The sequence below is a fragment of the Coptis chinensis genome, chromosome 3 (assembly GCF_015680905.1).
Source record: "Coptis chinensis isolate HL-2020 chromosome 3, ASM1568090v1, whole genome shotgun sequence".
In the NCBI taxonomy this organism is placed as follows: Eukaryota; Viridiplantae; Streptophyta; class Magnoliopsida; order Ranunculales; family Ranunculaceae; genus Coptis; species Coptis chinensis.
The window spans coordinates 66,439,222-66,463,091 of NC_141458.1; the positions used below are offsets into that span (position 1 = coordinate 66,439,222).

At 37.7% G+C, this 23,870-nt stretch overlaps 2 protein-coding genes across 5 annotated transcripts; both read right to left on the reverse strand.

Annotated features, from left to right (window-relative positions):
• Window positions 1-980: 980 nt before the first annotated feature.
• LOC147510464 (boron transporter 4-like) lies at window positions 981-7,331 on the reverse strand. The gene is given in 18 exon segments (XM_086598145.1): window positions 981-1,455; window positions 1,900-1,931; window positions 2,082-2,213; window positions 2,577-2,664; window positions 2,666-2,802; window positions 2,804-2,851; window positions 3,044-3,075; window positions 3,078-3,369; window positions 3,636-3,752; window positions 3,847-3,942; window positions 4,036-4,209; window positions 4,295-4,461; window positions 4,569-4,734; window positions 4,807-4,945; window positions 5,035-5,227; window positions 5,409-5,491; window positions 6,320-6,425; window positions 7,159-7,331. Coding segments are annotated over 18 exon segments (2,499 nt in total). The 5' UTR covers window positions 7,181-7,331.
• A 5,469-nt stretch (window positions 7,332-12,800) lies between these two features.
• Window positions 12,801-23,284, reverse strand: DXPS3 (1-deoxy-D-xylulose 5-phosphate synthase 3). 4 transcript variants are annotated; one of them, XR_015218849.1, is made up of 11 exons: window positions 22,732-23,284; window positions 19,727-19,846; window positions 19,487-19,651; window positions 18,388-18,538; window positions 17,137-17,405; window positions 16,120-16,402; window positions 15,582-15,892; window positions 14,698-14,976; window positions 14,278-14,562; window positions 13,071-13,317; window positions 12,801-12,940 (listed from the first exon to the last, which is right to left on the reverse strand). XR_015218849.1 is itself a non-coding variant. In XM_086602432.1 (10 exons), the coding sequence occupies exons 1-10, from the start codon at window positions 22,900-22,902 to the stop codon at window positions 13,168-13,170; spliced, it is 2,184 nt and encodes a 727-aa protein (XP_086458558.1). In that variant the 5' UTR covers window positions 22,903-23,284; the 3' UTR covers window positions 12,801-13,167. The 4 variants fall into 4 exon arrangements, 2 of the variants coding, with proteins under 2 accessions (XP_086458558.1, XP_086458559.1); XR_015218848.1 differs by having other exon boundaries at window positions 13,015-13,317; XM_086602432.1 differs by having other exon boundaries at window positions 12,801-13,317.
• Window positions 23,285-23,870: the final 586 nt, after the last annotated feature.

A 23,870-nucleotide genomic window follows, 5' to 3' on the forward strand; every position in this document is an offset into this window, starting at 1 on the left:
CCCGACATTGCATATGATGTTCATATTGTTAGTCAGTTTGTAACCTCCCCCACCACTGTACATTGGGCAGCAGTTCTGCGCATCCTTCAATACCTTCGAGGCATTCTCCATCAAAGTCTTTTGTATCCTTCCACCTCATCTTTGGAGCTTCGTGCCTACTTTGATGCTGATTGGGCAAGTGATCTCACTGATCGGAAGTCCACCACTGGTTTCTGTGTCTTTTTGGGCGACTCTCTTATCTCGTTGAAGAGTAAAAAGCAAGATGTCGTATATAGGTCTTCGACAAAAGCTTAATATCGTGATATGGCTTCTACTACCATTGAGATAGTCTGGATACGTTGGTTACTTGAAGATATGGGTGTACCTCCTATTGCTCCCACTCCTATGTATTGTGACAATAAAAGTGTCATTCAAATTGCTCACAACTCCGTCTTTCATGAGCGGACTAAACACATTGAGATAGACTGCCATATCACGTGCCATCACCTCCAAAGTGGCACGCTTACCTTGCCTCTCCTCGAATCTTCCTTGCAGCTCATAGACTTCTTTACGAAGTCCCACACCATTTCGTGCTTCCGTTTTCTGCTTGGCAAACTCTCAATGCTTCTTGGTGCTGCATCATGAGTTTGAGGGGTTGGGTATTAGAGTATGTATTTAGCTAATACCATCTAAGAGTAGTCTAGGTATTTCACCTGTAAGGCTATATAAGTCACATCTGAACTGTTCTTTGTTTTTTATTCTGGATTCTGAGAGAAGCCTTAGCTTTCTCCTTCGTAGGTTCACTTGTTCATATTGTAATAAGTAATATGTTATCAATATGGATGCACTAGTGATGAGAGAAAATATTTGGTTGTTAAAGGTTAGAAGCGAGTCCAATGGAGAGCTGCTAAAGGGCGCCACGTCGGCTAAATAGTAGGAGAGTCAAATTTGAAAGCAGCTAAATAGAAAAATCGTTCCAATGGAGGGATGAAGATGAGGTGCTAAAGGGATACGGACGGCATAGTTTCTGCCGTCCGTCTATTAGTTGCAAACTTAAGTTGAATTTTTTGGACAGGCGACACAGTTTCTGGCCCATCGAAATTTAACACACGGACGGCAGAAACTGTGCTGTCCATCTCCCGAAACTTATTATAACAGCTGCTAGCGAAGGTCTTAACTTTGGCTAGGTTTATAGCTTCTTCCAAATTTAAGAGCCTTTTAGCTCCTTCCAAATTTATGAGCCTTTTAGCAGCTCCATTGAAAACACATTTTGGTGGTTGGGGTGCTATATTTGCCTTTAACAGCACATATAGCCATATTGGACTTGCTCTTAGTAGAACATCACTTAGACCGTTGTTTCTGAAGCTATCTTGTAAAAAGGTAGATTGCAATTCTTGCATTTCCAACTGCCAGCTAATTGCAAGTTCGTTTTGTGTCACATGTGTAAAGTAATTGTGTGCTCTCAAAGCAGGAGACCTATATATAGTATATTATATACTATACAAAACATAAAACATATGAGACCCTTAATTCATCATTCTCGTATAAATTCAGAGTACAAATAAGTATACAGAATCCCTCATTTCTCCTCTGTTTCACTTCCCCTACCACCTTCCTTATCTCCCACTGCTTTTTAATGATATTAGCGAATGATTTGCAACCAATTACTCCTTGTATGAACATTCTAATAACTCCCTAGTCAAAAATAAAAATAAAAAATTAGGAGAACAAAAAACAGAATCCACTGCGTATATGAGCCTTTCCTCTTTCCCGCCCTCCCTAGTCCCTCCCCTTTCATTCATTTTCGTACATCTTTATGTATTGATTCAATGGAAGATTCAACCTTTTTCCGGCACCTTCGCATTACCATTGTCAGAGTTATATAAGCCAATTTCCTCTCTATATCAACTCATCTCTCACTCGCGCTGGACAGTATCTTCCTCTGGGTAAACCTGCAGTAGGGAAGCACGCCCACACACATCAAACATGCCTTTTCGCATTAGGTTAATCACAAAGAAATATTGCATTCATTGACAAATTAAATTGACAGAGGGACCAACTGAGTATATCACACTCATAAAAAGTCTATAAAAGACTCCTACCTGAAAGCGCCTCTCTTCATTAAAGCTTGAATTTCGCAGCTTAAGTTCTCCTCTACTTGTGGTAAGCTCATCCAATATCTCCGCGTCACACACCTCTGGTCCACTCTCCTCAGAATTAGATGTTTCGCGTTCCTGTCAAGTGATTTTGCATAGGAAAGAGAGATTTATGTAATAAGTATATTGATGGTCTTGACATAATGAGTAAGTTAAGACAGAGTTGGCATTCACACTTCTTAATACAATTACAACAAATACATGGGGTCTCCTATTATCCAAAGGATGATTGTTGAGTGTGTCAATATCATACCTAAAACATAACTTCTATTTGGTTACAGTTGTACACTTGTAATTTCCACAAAATCTGTAAAAGAAGTTACTCAAGATTCTTACCCTCTCCAAAGAAACCAGGCTTGTTTTTGAGAATTGGGTCCTACTTCTACTAAATTGTAAAGATTATCACCCCATAGATATGACCAATTTAATAATTGATCTGACCTTGAATGAGAGGAGGCTGAGACGCGACGTGGTGCACCCGGCAATTTCCTCATACTCTAGAAGATCCAATTCCACTGGGTGTTCGGGTGAAACACTTAGGAAGAATGTGCTCTCTTATGCTTATAAGAAGAAAAAATGGCAAAGGAACAATATTCCAAAGAATAGGTATCCATGTTATGCCAAAACACATGAGAAGGTATATCAACTGGAAGATCGTGAAGAGAGCAAAGATACTTAAAGGGCACCGACTCCACAAAAGAAGCATGGACCCCTTCCTTAACCCCGCTCAAAAGGAATTACACAAATGAAAAATGAAACACTAAAGACTATTGGCGTCATTGGAATCAATTTAAGAAATTTTTGAAAGCTAAAACCTACGATTACATAAAAACCACTTAACGCAAAAACCTAATCAAACCACAAAACCTAATATGGGATGACATCTTTCCACATGATTGAAGGATCACATACTTGTATTTCCTCTTTGGGGTAACAAAAGAAGTAACATCCTTTCCTTTAACTGGTTCCCTGGAAGACTATCAATGGCCATATAGGCAAAATATCCCCAAAGAACTCGAGGTAGGTATCTTCCCGACATGTATATAGCACACAGGGACACACCCACAAGGACGGACTGTAAGAGGTTGCTCACTCTTTGCTCATTGACCCGGACAGGTAGATACGCATCAATGTGTTTATCTGGATCAAAATAACTCTTTGATTCCAGTCCTTCACCTCCACTTCTCATGACTGCATCCTTCAGGTCTTTTAGGTCCTTAGCTACTGAAATAGGCTACAATACAAATTTACACAATCATTATACAGATTAAGAGAAGCGAAAAGCAACAATACAAGCCATTGCTAACAAATACATTACATGTTGTAATGTCATAGAACAAAATCTATGCCGCCAAAATGCAATCTATAGGACACTACTTCACCCTTCCCACAACAGTGAAATATGGGAATCCTTTCCAAATATGTATAGAAAAAGGGTAATAATATGTAAAGCTGATGTAGAAATTGACAAAAAGGTCTTTTATGTCGAATGTAACTTACAGTAGGGGATTTGTCCATTTCTATGAATACAGCTTGCATCTTGCCATACATTTCTGTGTTGCTAGCTTGCTGCTTTATGCATTCTTTAGCACTCCGTACCATCTTCTTTCGAATCAACTGTGGACCATTAATGACATTAATTAGGCATTCAAATACTGTTCTACCAGAAAAAATTGGTCAAGAGAATAATCTTCGAAGTACTACAATGTACCTGCTTCTTAAGAACAGCAAGGCTCTTAGTATGCATGGGGGATTGAGGGAGAACACCGTTTGAAGGAGGTAGACCAATCAGCCCACAGAGCAAAACCTTGAATCATGAATTCCAAATTGCATATAGTTAACGATAAAAGAAGAGTGAGCCCTCAATGGAAAACAAACCAAAAGAAGAAATTGGTTATACCATTACTCCAAGCACTAAGATGTCGTGGTGGTAAGCAGAAGGGTTTTTAAGATTAAATTCCTTCTGCTGTGCCAACTGAGAAGCAACACTATGGTCAAAAAAATATAGACCTGCTATCATAACAGCTGGAATAATGGCAGCAAATATGTAGGCTGGTGGGACCTTACCCAAATCCTGCAATTGAAATAAACAAAAGACAAGTGTTCAACTTTCGCAGTCAAGAATACGATTAGGCGCTATTCACCGAAAATTTGAGTACCTTTATTACAGTCCAATGATATACAGATGCAGGCTCCCAAAGAAGAGGAGTTATGAGCCTCCTGGGGACCCCAGAGGGAAGTTCAGTTGGTAAACTGAATGACAAAGCTGTCCACACCAATACCATCAAAGGAACCCCATAGTCTGCAATGAAACTCCTGAGCCATCCTGTATTGAAGAATAAAAAGTTCAGGCGACACATATGCAACATGCCAACAAACACACACACACATGGGAGAGAGAGAGAGAGCACAAAGATTGAGTCAATCACAAACCTGTGCCATATCGCCATGACCTTGCTCTTCTGCTCCTTAATGCTGTATACAATAGTCCAAAGGAGAATATGATTGCTAGCAGACCATTTGTATAAAGCCATTGGTACTGATACTTTTCTGATTTATCGTCTTCTCCTTCAGGAACGCTGAACTCACTAATTACACCCTGCATTCAAATATACACAAGGTCAACTATAATTTCTTTCCTTAAAACACATCAATGAAATGTGCTAAATACCTTAATGGCTTCTTGAAGGAAGAGAACAGTGATCAACATGCCAAAAAGTTCCCCAGCTATCCTAGTAAACTTTGTGATAATGGTGCAAGCGTTGAATATTGCAAGAAGAAACAGAAGAAGAGCTGTCCAGATGCAAACCCTATAAAGGAAATTGTAAATGAAAAGAAGCTCCCTAGGAACTGCAACAGAAATGTTAATAAATATGGGATAGGGACAGGATAATGTTACCATCCAGCCCAAGCCAAGAACAATTCTCGTCCCAACCCTTCCCTGTCTTTGGTGAAATTATACAAATAAGAGTACATTATAACAGTTGGCTCAGCAACACCTAAAATTAACAAGGGCTGTCCTCCAAGTATTGAATGTATGACACCACAAATTGCAGTAGATGCTAAAGTTTCTACTGTGCTCAAAGCTCCATCTGTGGGCAGAAAAAAAAATAATGTCACGGTACTTTGTTAAACCTAGATAATGATAAAAACTAATCAATATAGGATTCGCACTACAGATTTTAGACACATTTGCCTTCACTACTACTAGGCCAAGTACTGTGAACTGGGATTAAATAGGAGCAAAAAATAAGGATAAAAGGTGAAACCAACTTGTTGCTCTACTCAGTTGCTCTCCAAAAGCAATGACGGGTAAAGCAGAAGCAAAGAAGATGTACATTGTTGGAGCAAATATCCTGTCATAGAAAAACGAGGGACTTCATCAAAACTAATAAGCCAAAAAGAACTGCAATTTTCAATATTTCTTATATACTTTAATAGAGAAAATAACATTCGAACACAAAGATAGGATATAGCTGATATCTCTCAAAGAGAATCAAATCCCAATCTCTCAGTCATCAGAGTCAAGCCTTTACAAAGTACATCCAGATAGATAACAAAGAAGATATAATGCTGAGGATAACATAGTGATAATCCGCTTCCTTGCCATTAACATTGGCTATTGATTGCTTTCCGCATTCTCGACAAACAATGACTAACGAGTGACATGAGACATCTTTTATTTTTTATTTTTGCTAACTAAAAGATACATATTTATATAATTAAACAGATTGCATCAATAGTTGAAATTTCAGCAAGAATAAGCTAAAAGACCAAAGTCACCAGTCCCCAAATCCGTTATACATGCATCTATGTGACGTGACGTCTAAAAAAAGGTTAAACACCACAAAAACTTAAAAAATGGTTCTGCATGTTCATTCAGAATTATAGAAGGCACTGACAATCATAAAGCTGTGTTCATGCCAAATTAAGACAATCAACACGTACTAATGCCTTAATCAAAAACTAATGTCCAAATTGCAAAATTCACTTTATGATTTTAATTCCCCAATTAAAATTGAAAAAAAAATATAATGACTCCATGGACTGGGGCAGGAAAACCTTGCACGAACAGCCACGGTGTTTTAAACAGAGACAATGGAACAACTTGAATATAATACCATCTACTGAATTATCCACAGTATGTTTGTGTATATTAAAGCAAACTGATGCAATTGTCGTACCTGAAGCCTGAACGAAGACCCCCTAACCAGTCCTGCTTATAGCATGCCCTTCTTCCTTTAATATCATTGATGATACCTCTGAATGGAGATGTGATATTATCCATCACTGAAATCGACAATGCATGATCATCAGATATATCAAAGATAATATGGGAATGGGACTACACATAGTCTTCTCTAAAACTCGTGAAAAAGAGAAAACAAAACAAGTAACAACTTGAAGAACTTTCTTTTTCACATGGAGAAGTTTGAAAGAAAGAAGCAAGTCCATTCATTTTAAACGAATAGCAAAGAAAATTTGCAGAATACTTCAAACAAGTCTCAATCATATCAAAATTCCACTTTCACTAGAGCCACTGTGCTCATTATAAAGCCATAAACAAGTTCCCCAATTAATTTGTTTCGTAATTTAGTCAAATTGACTTGATATTTTGAATAAAACAGAAACGCCAATGAAGATTAGTCAGTAATGAGTCACCAAAAACAGAGGAGTAAACAAAAGCCTTCAAGAAACCAAATGCATGCATCAACTTAATTAATTTAATTAAATCATGAAAGACATCACTTTTAACAAAAAACAAAAAAAAAAACAATAGAGAATTTAATTAAATCATGAAAGACATCACTTTTAACAAAAAACAAAAAAAAACAATAGAGGGTGGTGTATTAATTGCATGAGTCGTCGAAACACAAACATAACAAATCAAAATCCATAATACAAATCGATTTACAAACAGATATAATTTGCATGCAAAGAAACAAAACACAGATCGATCTTAACGAGAGATAAAAGAAAATAAAAAAAAACGTACATTACGGAGAAATAAAAGAATACGTACTTGGTTTGTATCTCCAATGCATGAGAAAAAAGAAAGAAAGAAAGAGAGGTAGATCTTCGTTTCTCTTTCTTAACTAGAGGTTCATTATATATTTATGTATATATTCTGAGGGGACGAGATGAACAAAAACCCTACGAAAGAGATGTATAAATGGCGAAAAATGAGGGTACCACCGGAATGTATGATATTTTAACGGAATGTGGCGGTGGTTAAGGGAAGGGAGGTGGTTTTGGTGTTTCTGTTTCTTTTAACCTTGGTGTCTCTCTTTTTGGAGTTTGGCCGCTCGTATGAAGCGGGAGAGACAGCAAAATGTGTTTTTTCATGCTTTACTTCAAAAATATAATTAAATAACACACCTGTGGTTGGCCCTATTTTGTCTTTCCTGGAAACTCGTTTTGAGTTGTTGCCAGATGGAATTAATATATTTTCTTCGTTTGTGTGGAGGAATGTTGTTAGTTCCGTCTATTATTTAGATTTATTTATTTAATTAACAACAACACCACCTGCTCTAAATTCTAAACATATTCCGACTAATTATAGTCCACCCACCATTTACATTTTACCATTTCCTTGTCTCGATCTTCACATTTCATTTTCTATCCTTCCAATTTCTTGTTTTAACTAGAACGAATACGCGAAATATAAAAGCCACACCACCTGCACCAACCGAGTGACACATCAATATAATGGACTAAACTGAATAGTTGCGACTCAACTTTTTTCACTCGGTTTGGTGTTTGCACATTTCTATCAGTGTCCAAAAAGACTTAACAGATTAACAGGTACCGTGCATGAGAAGCGTGGTCTGAGTTTATTGCTTCAGCAAGAAGCGGAGTCTTCTTATAGACCATATGGTGGTTCGAAGAAAAGAAGAAAATGCAAAAATCGTCAGTACGAGGCAACACTGGCTCGTGTAAATGCTAACTACTTCGGCGCAAATCCTATATTTCGTGACCACGACTTTCGACGCCGATTTTGTATGGGTCAGTCATTATTTACTCGTATTTTGAATCATCTTAATCATAATATACCATATTTTCAACAAAAAGTTAATAGTGCGGATAAATTTGGGATTAACCCAAAAATAAAAGTAATTGCTACTATACGAATATTTGCTTATGGGACTGCAGCTGATCTAGTAGATGACATGTTACATGTTGCTGAGCTAACTGTTCATGAATGCAAATGCGCTATTTCTGTGATGGAATTATTAGAATTTTTGGAGGTGAATACTTGCGCAAACCAAATGCTGCAGATATTCAACGTTTGCTTGAAGAGTCTGAGGAACGCAGATGGCCTGGAATGCTAGGAAGCATTGATTGCATGCACTGGCAATGGAAGAATTGCCTATCCGCGTGGCAAAGGTTTCACACTGGCCATGTGCATAAACCAACAATGATTTTGGAGGCAGTTGCTTCTCGTGACGTGTGGATTTGGCATGCATTTTTTGGAGTGGCGGGTTCTCACAATGATCTTAATGTGGTTGACCGCTCACCAATATTCGATGATATAGTCAATAATGAAACTATTCCTTGTAACTACACTGTGAATGCCCATCATTATGATATGGGCTATTACTTGGCTGATGGTATTTATCCTAATTATGTCACCTTGATTCAAACGATTGCTAAACCGACTATTGCACAAGACAAATATTTTGCAAAGAAGAAAAAAACTGTTAGAAAAGACATAGAGCGGGCATTTGGTATATTGAAGTCGCGTTGGGCTATTTTAGCAAATTTGTGCAGGTTATGGTATTTGGAGAACATGGCTACTATTATGAAGACTTGCATCATTTTACACAATATGATTATGGAAGATGAACGCGAAACGGATATCCCGCAGTATATTCCTGATTTGGAAATACCAAGTAGAGAAGGTGCATGTGAAGATCAACGCCAATTTGTTCTATCTCGTTGGGCATCTGGCATCGAGAGGGTTCGTTCAAAAGTTGTTCATGATAGATTGAAGAATGACTTGGTCGAGCATTTGTGGAGTAGGCATGGGCAGCATGGTCAGACTTGATTTCTATTTCTATTTCATTTGGATTTTGTGTTTATTTATTGTTTCCATTTCTATGTATTTGTGTTTATTTATTGTTTCCATTTCTATGTATTTGTGGTTTTATGAAAGGATTTGTGTATATGAGAACTTTGAAAATACAAAGTAGACTCTGCCGAATTTTTTTTAGAATGATAAAAAGTATCAACTTTAAATTAAAGTAACTTAACTCAAATTAAAAGAAAATATTCAATTAAAGTACATTCTAATTAAAATCAAAATACAAACTCAAATTAAAGTATGTCATTAATTAAAAGACATAAATTAAAAGACAAATTAAAATACTCAAATTAAAAGACATACAAACTCAAATTTAGACTATGCACTACTTTGACTACTACCAGTGATATTGCTAAGTCGATTATTCTTTTTTTGTAAAATTTCTACCCTTTTGAGTCGCCAAATTTCGCGCTCGTCTTCGGGTAATCCTTCTAATTTCATTCCTAGTATTTTCGCATCATTTTCATCTTCTCGAACTCGGAGCTTCAATTGAAGTTTTTTTTTTTGGATTTGGAGCTTCCAATCCATTGAACTATTCTTCAATTGAAGTTTTTCGAATTCCATCTCATCTTTCTTCAATTGTCTTTGAGCTTCCAATTTATAGCCCTTCTTTGGTGGTTTTAGAAAGTTCCACCAGAAAATCATCAAGTTTATTAGCGGATTCCTCCACTTTAGAATCACCTTCTTCTTTCTCTTTTTGCCTTCTTCTCTTGTCTTCTTTTTTTCCAAGAGGCATATCCTCAAGTCCATCAACTTGGTGTGGATTATAATCCATTGGTTGAGTTGTCGCAGTTGATATTGGAACTGATGAATCTCCTTCCCCACTATTTGACTTCGACTTTTTGGTGGGATGCAAATCATTTCTCAACTGTAGCCTCTTCCATTTGGGTGAGTCTTTCACCATATTATAGCATTGCATCCACTTCCAAACCCGATTATGCATTACATATGAACTTATTGCTTCCTCAACCTACCAATTAAGCAAAAATTAAATTAGAATTGAAAAATGTATTTGTGAATCAAAATAACAAATAAAAAGTAAATACTTACAATCATATTGTCATTATAGCCACTTGGATGAGATGCTTGAATTTTAGAAAGAATAGCATGAAATTTGTTGATGTTAGCTTGAATGAGAGTCCAACGGTGTTTCATGCCCGTCAAGTTACGTTCGGTCATTCTTCCTAGATTTGCATGAAATGCATTTAGAATTCTAGCCCAAAAATCGTTTGACTTTTGCTCATTTCCCTACTATACCATCTTGACTAACTTGTAGCCAACTATTGGTGAGAGCAACATCTTCTTCTTGTATCCATGAAGCCCCTCTAGATTTTGCTTTTGGTTCTTGACTAGTCATTATTGTTTTAAGAGTAGAGAGTAAAGAGTAAAGAGTAAAGAGTAGAGAGAGAAAAGAAGTGAGTGTAAAACTATGGTGTGAGTGTTTCAATTTATAGAGATAAAAAGATATAGCCGTTTTTTGCTCGTTGTTGTCATTGAGAGCACGCGATTTTAGAAAAACCACGCCACACAAGCCCATTTAGCAGCCCAAGCTCACGCTGTGTTGGCAAAACCGCGCGCTTTTTCTAAAACCGCGTGAGTGATTTGATACAGCACCAAAGATGGAACCAAATATTGGTCGATTTGGTGTTTGGTTTAATGTTTTCATCAACATGTGATTCTCCTGAAATTAAAAAAACACGAAATTGTTAGAAATTTGGTGTTTGATGCTAGGTTGATATCATTCCTAAAAGTACTCTAAGCATGACAAAAGTATTTGGACCATGAGTAACAGCTGGGTTTCCAAATGGGCCTTCACTAGTTATACTAGTGAAAGTACTGAATTTTCAACAGAAAATGTTAGAAAATCCTGTTTTGGCATGTGAACTTAGAACTTAGAGCTGATTGGTAAGCTAGTTAGCTAGAATAGCTTAGCTTCGAACCGACAGGTGGATTTCCAGGTATCTACTAGGAAAAATGTGGCAAAAGTGGCCAGCTGGAAATAAAAGAGTGTTACATAAGGGATGGAATCCTGTTAGCAATTCGGGATACGACAAAAATTCGGTACGGGAATAATTCAAGAATTATTCGGCGACTCAAAAAAATGGTACAGTCAAATATTCTATCAAAAATTCACAATACAGCAATTATGCGGTGTTTAATTAATACGTGTTTTAAACGTTTTGTTGCAAAATTTCGGAAATAAAAAATTCGTGATATTATGTTAATAAATATTAATAATAGTTGTCATTCTTTACAACATAACAAACATATCCAAGCAATTTAGCTACGAAAATATTGAAACCAATTGATCGGTCTACATAAATACTTTCATTTATTTGTTCTTGGATTGAAATTACAGTTCAAACTTCAAAATACACACACCATGACATGACAATTTAAATATTGTCCAAAAAATATAAAAGCAAAGCTTTTTAATTAATTTATTACTAAGAATGTAAAAGTGGGCACTTAAAGTAAGAGTAAGGATATAAAATACATAAAAAATAACAAAAACTCAAGCGCAACTGAATTTTCATTTTTTTTTTTTGGAGTTGAATTTTTGAAAAATTCACCAAAAACCAAATTATTCGTTTCAAAGCAAAAAATCACAAATTATTCTAAATCTTTGAAACATTCGGAAATATTATACGTATGGCCCTTCAAAAATTCGCCTCACGAATAATTCGGCGAATTGGTAACAAGGGATGGAACACACGAAGCAAATGTCACATTGAGAAAGAATTGCATGTGCACATTCCGCATTGTATATATGTAACGGGAAAGGAATATGAAATCATCTGGTTCCTTCCACCGACCAATTTGCCAATTCTTGATTGCTGTAGTTGATTATCTATCTTTGTCTGACGCCCTTGAATAGGAATAACAGTAACTCCATACTCTTTCACAGTCACATTCATAGGCAACGTATACAACCTGCAGCTAGCGCCAGTTAGAGTGTGGTACGGCAACAGCTGATTCATAAAAAGTTCACAAGTTCCGCGTTGCATGAAAGCACTAAGCTGGCACTGTGTCTGCTAGCTATCCTTCTGTAAGTTAGTTAAGTTTGAGCTGAAGAAACAGACTAATGGGCTTCATATAGACACTTCACCAAACACTTACATACCCCATACTATACTACATGCTGGTAGAGTTTAAATATACAGTATACCTGTCTTTCCCAGGATCTCCAGCTTAAATTCAGTGCCCGACTTGGTTGTAAAAGTCCTTTCATATGATAGTTTTGAGTACTGCACTTTGAAATTCAGATTCCTGGTTCCGTCCTTCTGGACTGACTAAAAGAAACAAGTATTCTTCCTGTAGCATATTTGGTAGCAGCTGCATCCCACAGGTCTTTGCACAGGTTCATTTGATCCATTGTAACCAAAACCAATATATTTTTTTGGTCGGCCAATGACAAATTGATTGGGCTTCACTTGCAAAAGCGTTCATCTCAACTCTTATTGGAAACTAGCTGAAATTTAAGCAAAATTTCTAACATGAACTGTCTGTGAACTCTTGGACCCAAGTCCAAACTTGATTTTTCGCTACCAAAAGCACCAATAGAATTCCAAGCTGATGAATCATTTCAACTCTGATTTTATTGACATACATCAAGCGGGTATAACGTCAATACACTTTTTCAAATCTTTTCCAGCAACAACACCACCACCACCAAAGATCCCATATTTACAGATTTCACTTCCCATTCTGCTTTCGCTTCCTACAAGAATCGTCCTAAACTAAATTTAGCATGCTAACTTGCATTGATTACAATTAAATAAATATAGGACTTACACTCATGATGAACCAAGATAATAGGAAGACTGGGCCTAATCCTGGTCTGACTTTACCTAATTGGACGACAGCCATAAGGCTTGGAAATATGTGCAAAAATCTTCCTTGAGTTTCATTGTTCTTATCAAACAATAGCTAGAATGAACATATTATCTAACGCATCAACAGCAAGGCATCACGGGTTCGACCTAGCAAACTCAAAGCCGTAGCAGCAATGTGATGTCCAGTCAGGCCTGCAAGAGAAAGTTGTTCCTTTGGCGAAGCGTGTTCAATATAGCTGTCTGGTAGAACAATAGGCCGCCACTGAAATTATTTTGAAGATCAGAAGTTTAATTGAGTGAACAGAGTAAGTCTGTATAACCAAATTATATATGCAATGCATAGTACTCGACCAGCCAACTACTTTCCCAACCATCATGATTTGGTTAAAGTAAACCTTTACAGCTTAATAGTTTCAATATGTAATCCCTTCCCTTTCCCCGGGTCAAACCTGTGGGGCTGTGGCACATCATTGATGGTAGAAGCAAAACAAGGATAGATGTAAGAAATGGCTCGGAATGAGAGTTAGCTTTGGTAGGACTGAAGACACACCTCTATAATGATTAAAGCCCACTAAATCACTAAGCACTAAGATGCTAGATATTGTGGCCTGAAGCATCGGTTTTTCTCGACATGTACTCATGCTTTGGTTTCTGGTACTTCTGAGGCTAAGAACTAGCCAATTTACTGTCAGGCAGCAAATTGCTCATAGCCCCATGTAGTACAACATTTTTATCATTTTATGGCATATAAAAGTATAACTGTATAACAATTTTTATCAGAAAAATGCGAAGATGGAGGCAAAAAACAATTTAAAATCTCTAAAGGAGGTGCCATGAAATTGCATGTAACATTGTTCTTTTTTCCATAGTTTAACAGCCAAGATTTACAGTAAAGTATAATAGTTCCCATTGCATCTCTGACACAATTGGTTTGTCTATCCAAAGTGTGCATCTATCTATCCCTTCCCTATTTTGTATGCTTTGTTCAAACTTACATCGATACACCTTGAGATTCCATTTCTAATTAATTGATCTACTGAGCCAGTTTTATCAGAAATAAACACCATATAATCATTATGCGTGTCTTATGATCCAAACTCCACCAAGAGTAGTGAGAGTTTGGTTGGGAAGTGTAAGAGACCACCTCTTCATTACCTATCAACATGCTCAAAGACGGCATCCAAAATCCTATACAAGTCAATACAAACAGAATAACCATTACCTTGATTTTGCCATCAAGCTGTCCATCAAGTGCAATAAACTGCGCAATGTGGGACCCAAATCCTCCGATGGATCCTTCCTCTACTGTTATCAAGAAGGTGTGTTCTTTGCATAGCTCCCTCACAAGCTTGATATCAAGGGGCTTGCAAAATCTTGCATCTGCAACAGTTACATGAATGCCAAGGCTGGCAAGAAGAGATCGAGCCTTAAGGCAGTTCTGAACCATCACCCCGTACCCAAGCAGAGCAACATCTTTACCCTCTACAAGAACCCTGCCTTTTCCAATCTGGCAACCAGTAGAACCAGTGTCATGAGCTATGCCAAAGATATTTCAGCTGTAAGTTCACATGCTGACACGTCCACACAAACAGACGTGTGTTCTGGAAGTCCATACATGAAAGACATAATGTACAGTAATTACCTCCAGGGGTATTCCATTGCATAAAAAGCTGTTCATCCCACCAACAGCACCTCTTGGATAGCGGAAGCAAATGGGTCTATCATCTACATGGGCAGCAGTCACCACCATGTTTACAAGCTCAACCTCATCCGCTGGAGCCATGACAATCATGTTTGGCAAGCATGACATGAATGTGATATCAAATGCCCCACCAAGCGTGGGACCATCAGATCCAACCAATCCAGCACTTGAAATTGCAAACCGCACTGGTACCTTCTGCCGATCCACGTCATGGACAACCTAAGACCACAACAAAAAGTCGAGGGAGGGAGAGAGAGTGTTACTTCCAACTAGAAGATTTTAAAAATATAGAACGGAGGAAATCAAGAAGTAACCATGCATTTTATATATATTCTATGCAAGAAATACTTGTGTATCCATTTGGGATATTAAAGCAAATATGTTAAAGCACTAGAATATGAGGCATCATGATATTGATGTAGTGGATCCAATATGTAAAACTATCCAATATTTGTGCATGGAATTGTTCGATCAATATGGTACAGATTCTACTTGCATATGAAAAGGAATGTGGAATTTGGCTGTTTTTGGTTGGCATAGAAAGATCACATTATTACTTTTAGGACATTTGATTTATTTCACGTCAGAAGTTGCTTTATCCCCAATCGTCTTCTTTATCCCTCACCATAAGTATTTAATGAGAAAAAAAATTCATAGAGAAGGCAAAGTTATATTTTCTTGCCTACAGGCTCGAAAATGTTCCTGCTGTTACAAGTAGATTAAGCAGAACCAGTAGTATTGCATAGGTATAACATTGCAGATGTCATCGGAAGTTTCTAATTAATCAAACACATGCTCAAGTTTAGAGTAATAAGAAGGATAACCTGATCATAAGCTCTCTGTAGAAATGTGGATGGAACAACACAGAACGGCTTCAGTCCCCCACAAGACAAACCAGCAGCAAAAGTCACTGCATGTTGCTCAGCCATCCCCACATCAAAAAACCTGTCTGGGAAGCTTGCATGAAATAATTGAAGTGATGGATCCATTTCCATGCCTGCATGAACAACCACAAGTTCTTTGTCCCTCTTTGCTTCAGAAACCAAAGCCTCCACTAAGCAATCACAATATGTCCGCGAGAGACTGGTACCCATTAGTTTCGAGTAGGAAGAAGATGAGTTGGAGTTACATGAACCTGCAACATGTGAGAAGAAGAGGTTAAGAATTTACTGAAACTTTCTGCATTTAGATAAAACGATAAATCAGTGATGTGGGACTACACGAACTTACATGCTCGACATGTTCAAGTAGGAACATCAGCTTTTTTAAATCCCACAAAACTTATATTGAAAGTATTAATTAAAAGATACAAAGAGTCCTTCTATTGTAAGATTTAATGGAAAATTGGAAATTTATAGATACCTTCTTGATGCTTGTTTAACATCTCACTTTGTAGGTTATTATCTAATCCTCGATCTTCCTCTGTTACTACGTGTATCAATACAGGTCCTGTTGAATCCAAAGAAGCTACTTCTTGGAGCACACATATTAGATCTTCAATGTTGTGCCCATCAACTGGACCAATGTAATACAATCCAAGTTCTTCAAAAAGAGTAGATCCCAAAGGACCAATCATACCACGTGCATACTCATCAACTTTAGCCGCCAATTCATGCATACCTCTACCAATTTTCTTAGTAACACCCTGAATATTACACATTGAGATATAGAATCAGAAAACCAATAAAACCAGTGCCAGAATATCAGACATTATCAGTAAAAGTCCAAAGAAAACAGATTATACTGGTCAGGCACCACAAATGGTGTTCATTTTCCTATGCTAAATTGTATTCAGGTAGTGATCCAATAAGGTGCCCCTCCATAACACTAAGTAGCATGTTTTGACTTGTGCATCTGGATGGTAGTCAAATCTTTGAATACCATAAACATGAACTTCCATAGCAATTTTCTTTTTCTAGGACTGATCACTGGCCAAAGGCACCAACCAAAACATGCCTCCTCATCAATCAATTGTATTACACTAAGGGACACCCATATTATGATGTTATGGTGCACAGGACGATATCTAATGGATGTCAATTGAAACTAGTACAATTCTCTTTCATCCAGAATCGGAAAAGCACACACACATATCCTCCCCCTTTACCCATAAAACAATGGATACATAAGCAAGTAAGCAATTGCACAATCTTCATTGTCCAACCAAAATTAGGAAACTGAAAGAAGGAACATAGATATATCATCTGGTTTTTGCACAACCAATCCATCTACCGCATGGATTAAGGGTCTAAATCCTTTAGTATTCCATTCTCAGTATCCCACTGAATAAAACCATCTAGTTAGGAAGAAACTGGGCAATCTCCGAATTTACAATTTAAAACTACTCCAATATGCTCTAAGGAAAACCGAGAAGAGTACCTTAGCAGCCTCTCTAAACTTTCGAAAGGATTTACTGGATTGGAGCTTGCTAAGAGTAGTAGATAAAGCACTGATTGTTGTCTTGGAGCCCTCTTCTAGCTTTGGGTGTAAAGAGTGTCGGCTGTCATTTAAGATCACTACCATATTGGAATCCAAGTATCCAGCATTGCTCATTGCCTCATATATCTGTCCAGCCATAGTAGTCACATTGCTAATCACAGTCACTACACGGTCCCGCTTCCCTAAAACATCTCGTGCAGCAGCAATGCCTGAAACAAAGCAAAAACTTTCAGTCTGAGGATTTCTAATTGCAATTCAGAAACTAGCAATATCCTTCTGCTATATTTAGGTAACTTAGCATCAAAGAACTGATATATAAGGTAAGCCAAAAGATACAGTTAGAGTTCCCATAACGCTACTTTAGTTGTGTGCGGGTGGCTGGTGGTTCGGGCGCAGCGTCCTTGACCCGAATATTTTAGGCGGTTTCTACTATTGTAAACCCTTATTTTTCATATATATATATACTCAAGTGATACAAGGCCAAAACTAATAAGGCCGTATCCTCTTTTTCTACAAACTTCTTCTCCATGAACAACAATCAATTTTACTAACTAATAAGGCCGTATCCTCTTTATCTACAAACTTCTTCTCCATTAACAACAATTAATTTTACTGATACTTTGGGGTTACTGAAAAGAACGCAGAATAAGAATATCAATTAGGTTGATAGCTGGTACTGCGTACCTCTAACCTCAAACATTGTACTGAAATTGGCCTAGGTAGTGCTTTGGTGACTCGCTAGGCTTCTAATTGCTTAGGAATTTGGCTGGGCTAAGTAGGTGGAAAGCAGTGGATAAGGCGGATAAAAAAAGAATGATGAGCCCAACCAAAAAGTACAAAATGGGCCAAAAACCAAAAGCAGGGAAAAAAAAGCGAATAGAAAAAGGCTTGAACCTTCTTCCTTTGAGCTTTGAATTGTTGGAAATGTTTGGTTGACAAACTCTTGTGCATTTTTAAGAAGTAAAGTTTAATTTCTTCATTTTTTGTAGGAAAAAAATCGCCTGCCTAAGGCATAGCCCAACCTAGACGACTTAAGCGCCCTTCCACCGCTCGCTTAGCATTTTTCAGAACACTGATGCCAAATAAGTTTTAAAAAATAAATAATGCTTTTAGTCTTGGTGAAATACTTTTGTTCTTCTGAAAAAAAAAAAGCAGAAAAATGGAGGGGGCAAGGGGAGAAAGAAATTTTACCAAGTCCAGCAGAAACACTATTGCATCCATGCCCTGCACCAAATGGGTCATATTCACTTTCAGAGCGAGATGTAAAACCTGAAAGACCATTCTTTTGTCTTAGTGTATGCATGAGGGACCGCCGTCCAGTGAGCATCTTATGTCCATATGTCTGTTCAATTGTAACAGTACAAACTAATGTTACAACAGATCCTATTATTTCACATTTACCTAAACATTATTTACAAGTAGAATAAGTTTGTCTTTCTGCCATTTATAATTAGCTTCCCCGCAAATAACAATTAATTACTAATAGATATAGTGGCACTGGTAGATGTTTAGTCACAAATTGCCCAAGACACTTAACATAAGGAATTCGGGAAAGAGGACAGTAAGCAGGGGATTGTAAGGTCGAGACTAGACCTCACAAGTGCTGCCGGCTACTTACCCATGACAGATTAGAATCAAGTCTCTCCATGCTGAAGCTTTGTCATCATACTTTTGGAGAAAAAGAATCACCTCCTTATATAGAGATACTCTTGATAAAGAACAACTTGAATCCTTCTAAATCTCTCTAGCTAATCTTTATCACCTCTAAATAGAATCAAGCTAGAATTAGATATTCTATGAGTAGGAAAATTCACTCTCAAGTAGTCTTCCTAATTCCACTTTTATAGCATGTGCCAGGCACATGATTTCAATTAAAGACGAATTGGACTTGATCTATTGACATGTCCACCCTCAATTGATATGGGAACGCCATTGGGTCAAGTGTGTTCTCACATTATGCTTATAAAAAGCGTCTTTGGGCCTTTATCACAGGGTGTGATGGTATGGATCTGATCCAAAGTGAAATGGGGCACTGCAGTTAGGGCCCAAGCATATGTGATTTTGTAGGACATTTAATAGGGGTGACCAGCACAGAAAATGGCATTTAGGTCCTGCCAACTACCACCTTATCAAAAAAGAGTATATAGAAAGGAAGAAAACAAGAAAACATTAGGAAGCCGACGTGGCCAGTGAAGGAAAGCTACGGCTATAACAATATGAATACTGTGTATCGCATCTTTGTTGGAAATAATCGAGCTGTCCTAAGATTAGATATGAAATAATGTTCTACCTGTTCGCCTACGTCCCACAGTATCTTGTCTACTGGAGCATTAAAGACATAATGTATTGCAACTGTCAACTCGACCACCGCAAGACTTGCTTTAACTGGTTTCCTGGTTTTTAACATTATAAAAGACAACTCTGAACGGATCTCATCAGCTAATTGTTTCAGGTCCTGCATTGTAAATATCTTGGGTAAGTATATAAAATGCCTGATTTGAGAATACAACAAGTAATTCAATATCCAGACCTTGGAAGAGAGGTTCTTCAAATGCATTGGGTTTTCAATCATATCGAGAATAGGAGTAGGGGACTTGTCCCAGAAGAAATCACCAAAATTCGGTAGCGCACTTACATGACAACCAAATTCCTAGAGGAATGCAATTCAAAGTCTGTCCATTAGAGATCATTAATTTGAGGAATTTAGCTTACCAGACCCACACACATGTACAAAATAAATGAATTAAGAACGAAGAAATTGATCTGTGACACCAAAAATAGCATGTTTATGACACCAAAACTAGCATAGGAGACCTTCGATCACTGCACCTCATACTGTAGAATGTTTATGAAAAAAATAATAATATTACCCTTCAGGCTCCAAGTAATAAGAACAGACTTAGCGAAGCAAAGATATGGTAGTAGCCAAGTACCACTAGAAAAAACTGTAAGAAAAGGTTGAAAGTTGCATATTGTTAACTCTAACAGTTTTTAATATTTGTGCAGCGGAAATTAATTCACATTTAACTTGGTTCTTTTTTGTTCTGTTGATAAGTGATCTTTATTAAAAATTGATGCAAAGCACAAAGAGTACAACAGACAGTGAGTGAGAATCTCACAAGAACTATCCTAAACGGCCTAGATTTATACAATTATACCACCTGAGAGGAACCCATAATGACATGAGACCAGTTGAGCACAAAGTCTCTGAAGTGGTAGTTTCTCCTATATGGAGACGAGAACATCCAGACCACAGCATTGCTTTAACCTCTGGAGCCATTTGCGAACTGAAGGTACCTTCGCTCTGTAATGTGTTCATTTCTTGTGTTCCATATCACCCAAATCGTGGCATAAGGTTAGAGTCCAAATTATTTAGCCAAAACACCCTCCACCCCTTCTTTGCCAAATCTCAAGCAAATCATGTAAAGAGTCAGTGCATGCAACATTGGATGCATCAGAATTGACCATAGCTCTACTGCGAAGGAGCAATGCGAGAACTCGTGGTTTATGTTCTGATATATGGTGTTGTACAAAGGGCAGGTAGACAAAACAATAATACCTCTATGACTGAGAGTGTCTGCAGTCAAGATGGATTCCAGGCTTCCAGCATGGCTTTCCCAAAGGATACTTTTACCTTTAGGGGCATGAGCACTTACCATACCAGTTTACTAGGGAAAGGTGAAAGTGTTGTAACCAAACTGCTCTCTGCCTCAGCTAACCCTTTATAAAAAGAGCTAACTGTGAAAGTACCATTCTTAGTCCACTTCCACACACTATTATCTTGATGGCATGTTAGCACCACTGTGTCTAGCAGCATGGACAGGTTCGCATACTGCTGAACTTCCCAATCATTACTGCACCTTCTCAAGAGCAAGTTCCAAGCTGTGTGACCATTCTCAGAGTTTGCAAATACCTCGACGCAATCCTTTTTGTTAAGTTATGCCTGAAAAATAAGGAGAGATATCTCTGCTAGAGGCTTCTCACCGATCCAATTATCCTGCCGGAAGCGGTATTTCTCGCCATTTTCAACACTGAATTTAATCCCTTTCTTGAAGTAGGCGAGCACATTAAGGGCACCTTTCCATAGATTACAACCATGGGATTGGGAGGTAGGAGTAGCCGAGTAGGCCACCACCTGTTTTCGTGACACCCATACTAGCCCCTTAATCACATCACACTACAACGATCCATTGTCAGTCGTGAACCTCCATAGCCATCGACCAAGACGATCTTGGTTCATGACTTTCAACCTCCAAAACCCAAGACCCACACACTCTTTAAGGAAATAGACTTTATCCCACCCAACCAAATGGTATTTCCTGCGATCCTCGTTAGAGCCCAATCGGAAGTCTCTAATTAGTCGCTCAATTAGTTCAGCTACACCGCATGGGATTGTGAATAAGGACATGAAGTAGATAAGTAAACTTGAGAGCACACTGGTTACGAGGATCACTCAGACATAAGCTTCATTCTCCAACCACCAAGTATTCTTCACACCGTCTCTATTACAGGCTCCCAAACCTTCTTGTTCTTCTAGTTAGCACCTAGGGGAAACCCTAAGTACTGGTAACGTAAGGTACCAACACTGCACCCCATGGTTTGTACAAGATCGTTCAAGGGTAAATCCAAGTTTGTCCAAATGTACTATATAAATTATTTAAAAAAAAAAGGATTATCAAGCGGGTCTGTTAGGCATGTGCATATTGTATAAATTATGGGGAATTATTATCGAGTGGGTGCCGGACCATTCTATGTGTTGGAAGTCATTTGGTGTCCGTTAGGCATGTGCATATTGTGTATATGACCCATGATCCTTTCATATACAAATCTATAAGCTTGGGCCTTTAGGTCACACATGAGAGACTGCAAATGCATCTATTGTAAGGATAAGAAAAAATATAATCTGCTTTGATCCATCGTAAACTATGGAGCAAGTTCCTTCCTCAAAGGTATGACCGTCTGGGTTGGTAAAAAGTAGTAATTAGTAATTTATGCTATTGTTACAGTCTTTTACATTAACCTATTACATAGGTATAAGAAAGTCAATACATTGTAATCAATGCCACTCTTAACTATCTTACTTGGCCCAACAGTTAGGTTAGGTTCAAAGTTGGAAAAGAACATCCAAACATCACACTCGTACAGCTCCATTTGGTGTTCAGGAGTCAGGACTAGTTCTTAATTTGGGAAACAGTTCTAACATTTAAAAACCTTAATACTGGACCAAAACTAAAGAAAGTTGGTGTAGGGAAGATATTTTTGTTAATTTATAGTGAGAAACTGCAAGTACATCCGTCACCATAGTTCTCCATTAACTCTACCACAATGCCTCTAATTAAATAGAACAGTTTCACATATTTGTATAGAACAACTCCTAGAAAAAACTGCAATAGTTGACCTTCATTATCTGCCAATGAGATCAAAACACATCTATAGCTTACCCTTCAACTTTTAAGACAAATCCTCAAACAAAACATGCATCAACATATAGGATTAAATTTTGTAATAAAAACAAAGATGGAAGGATTTATGTACCTTGGAAGAAATGCTGAAATTAGAAGCTGGGAATAAACTGAGTCTCAAACTTTCTCCTTTCAAAGGGTACCTGCACTTTGATACCTCTATATTAGGAGCTAAAACTCTAGAACTCTCATGATCAAGAACAGCACTAAGTCCAGACAAATGCTGAAAAGAAGCAGACCCCATGACCAAAACTAGTTGCTGAGAGACCCAAACAGAGTTTTGAACAAAACTAGACACCCAATGGTCCAAAATTGTAAGATAATAAATCCATCATTAGAGACAAACAAACGATGAATCTGACTTTTCTTCCAACAAACCCAAACACACGCTTCGATTAGAATTTGGAAGTTTAGAACCACAGAAAGGAAAAACACAAGTGGGGACAAGAGTACGGAAATGGGTAGAGAAAATCTATTGCCGCTCAGGTGTTTTATGCCACGTTTCATTCTATCAGGAATTCATGATCGCGTACTCTTAAGTCTTTACTTGTCCAAGTCTTCGGGCCACTTGGTAGCATTTTTTTCATAAACGGTGGAATCTTTTGGTGGCAATTGGCTGGATATTCGGCTTTTGGTTTGTTGTGTTTGTATATGGAGCACTAAAGAATTATTAAAATACCTAATGAAATGACAAATTGTGATATTTTATTGGTTAGTGGTTACGTGCCTAATGAAATGACAAATTGTGATATTTTATTGGGAGACCGGTTCCTATATAACCGGATACAGAGATCTGTACCCACACACACATCTCGTATCTCGGTGCACACACACATGTATCGAGGCACACACACACATCTCCGATTCGAATCAACAGCGAGATAACACGGTTACAGAGATGATCTCTGTACCCGGTTATAGAGATCTCGAGTCCTTTATTGGTTAGTGGTTACTGTTAGATATATCTATCTTCTATCTAATAAAATGGAGGTCGTGCTCCATCCAGCAACTACCATTGTATTTCACAAATTGTGACATGGCAGATTCAAAGTCTTATAGGATATGTGCAATTTACAATGTTAATTTGAAAGAGTACTGGATCATTGTTGATTTGGTCAACAATGACTACTTTGTGGGCTGTGCTTTTATCATTTTGTTGGTTGGGGTTTTTTTGGGCCTAATTTGAAACAGTGCCATGGACATGGGCTATAT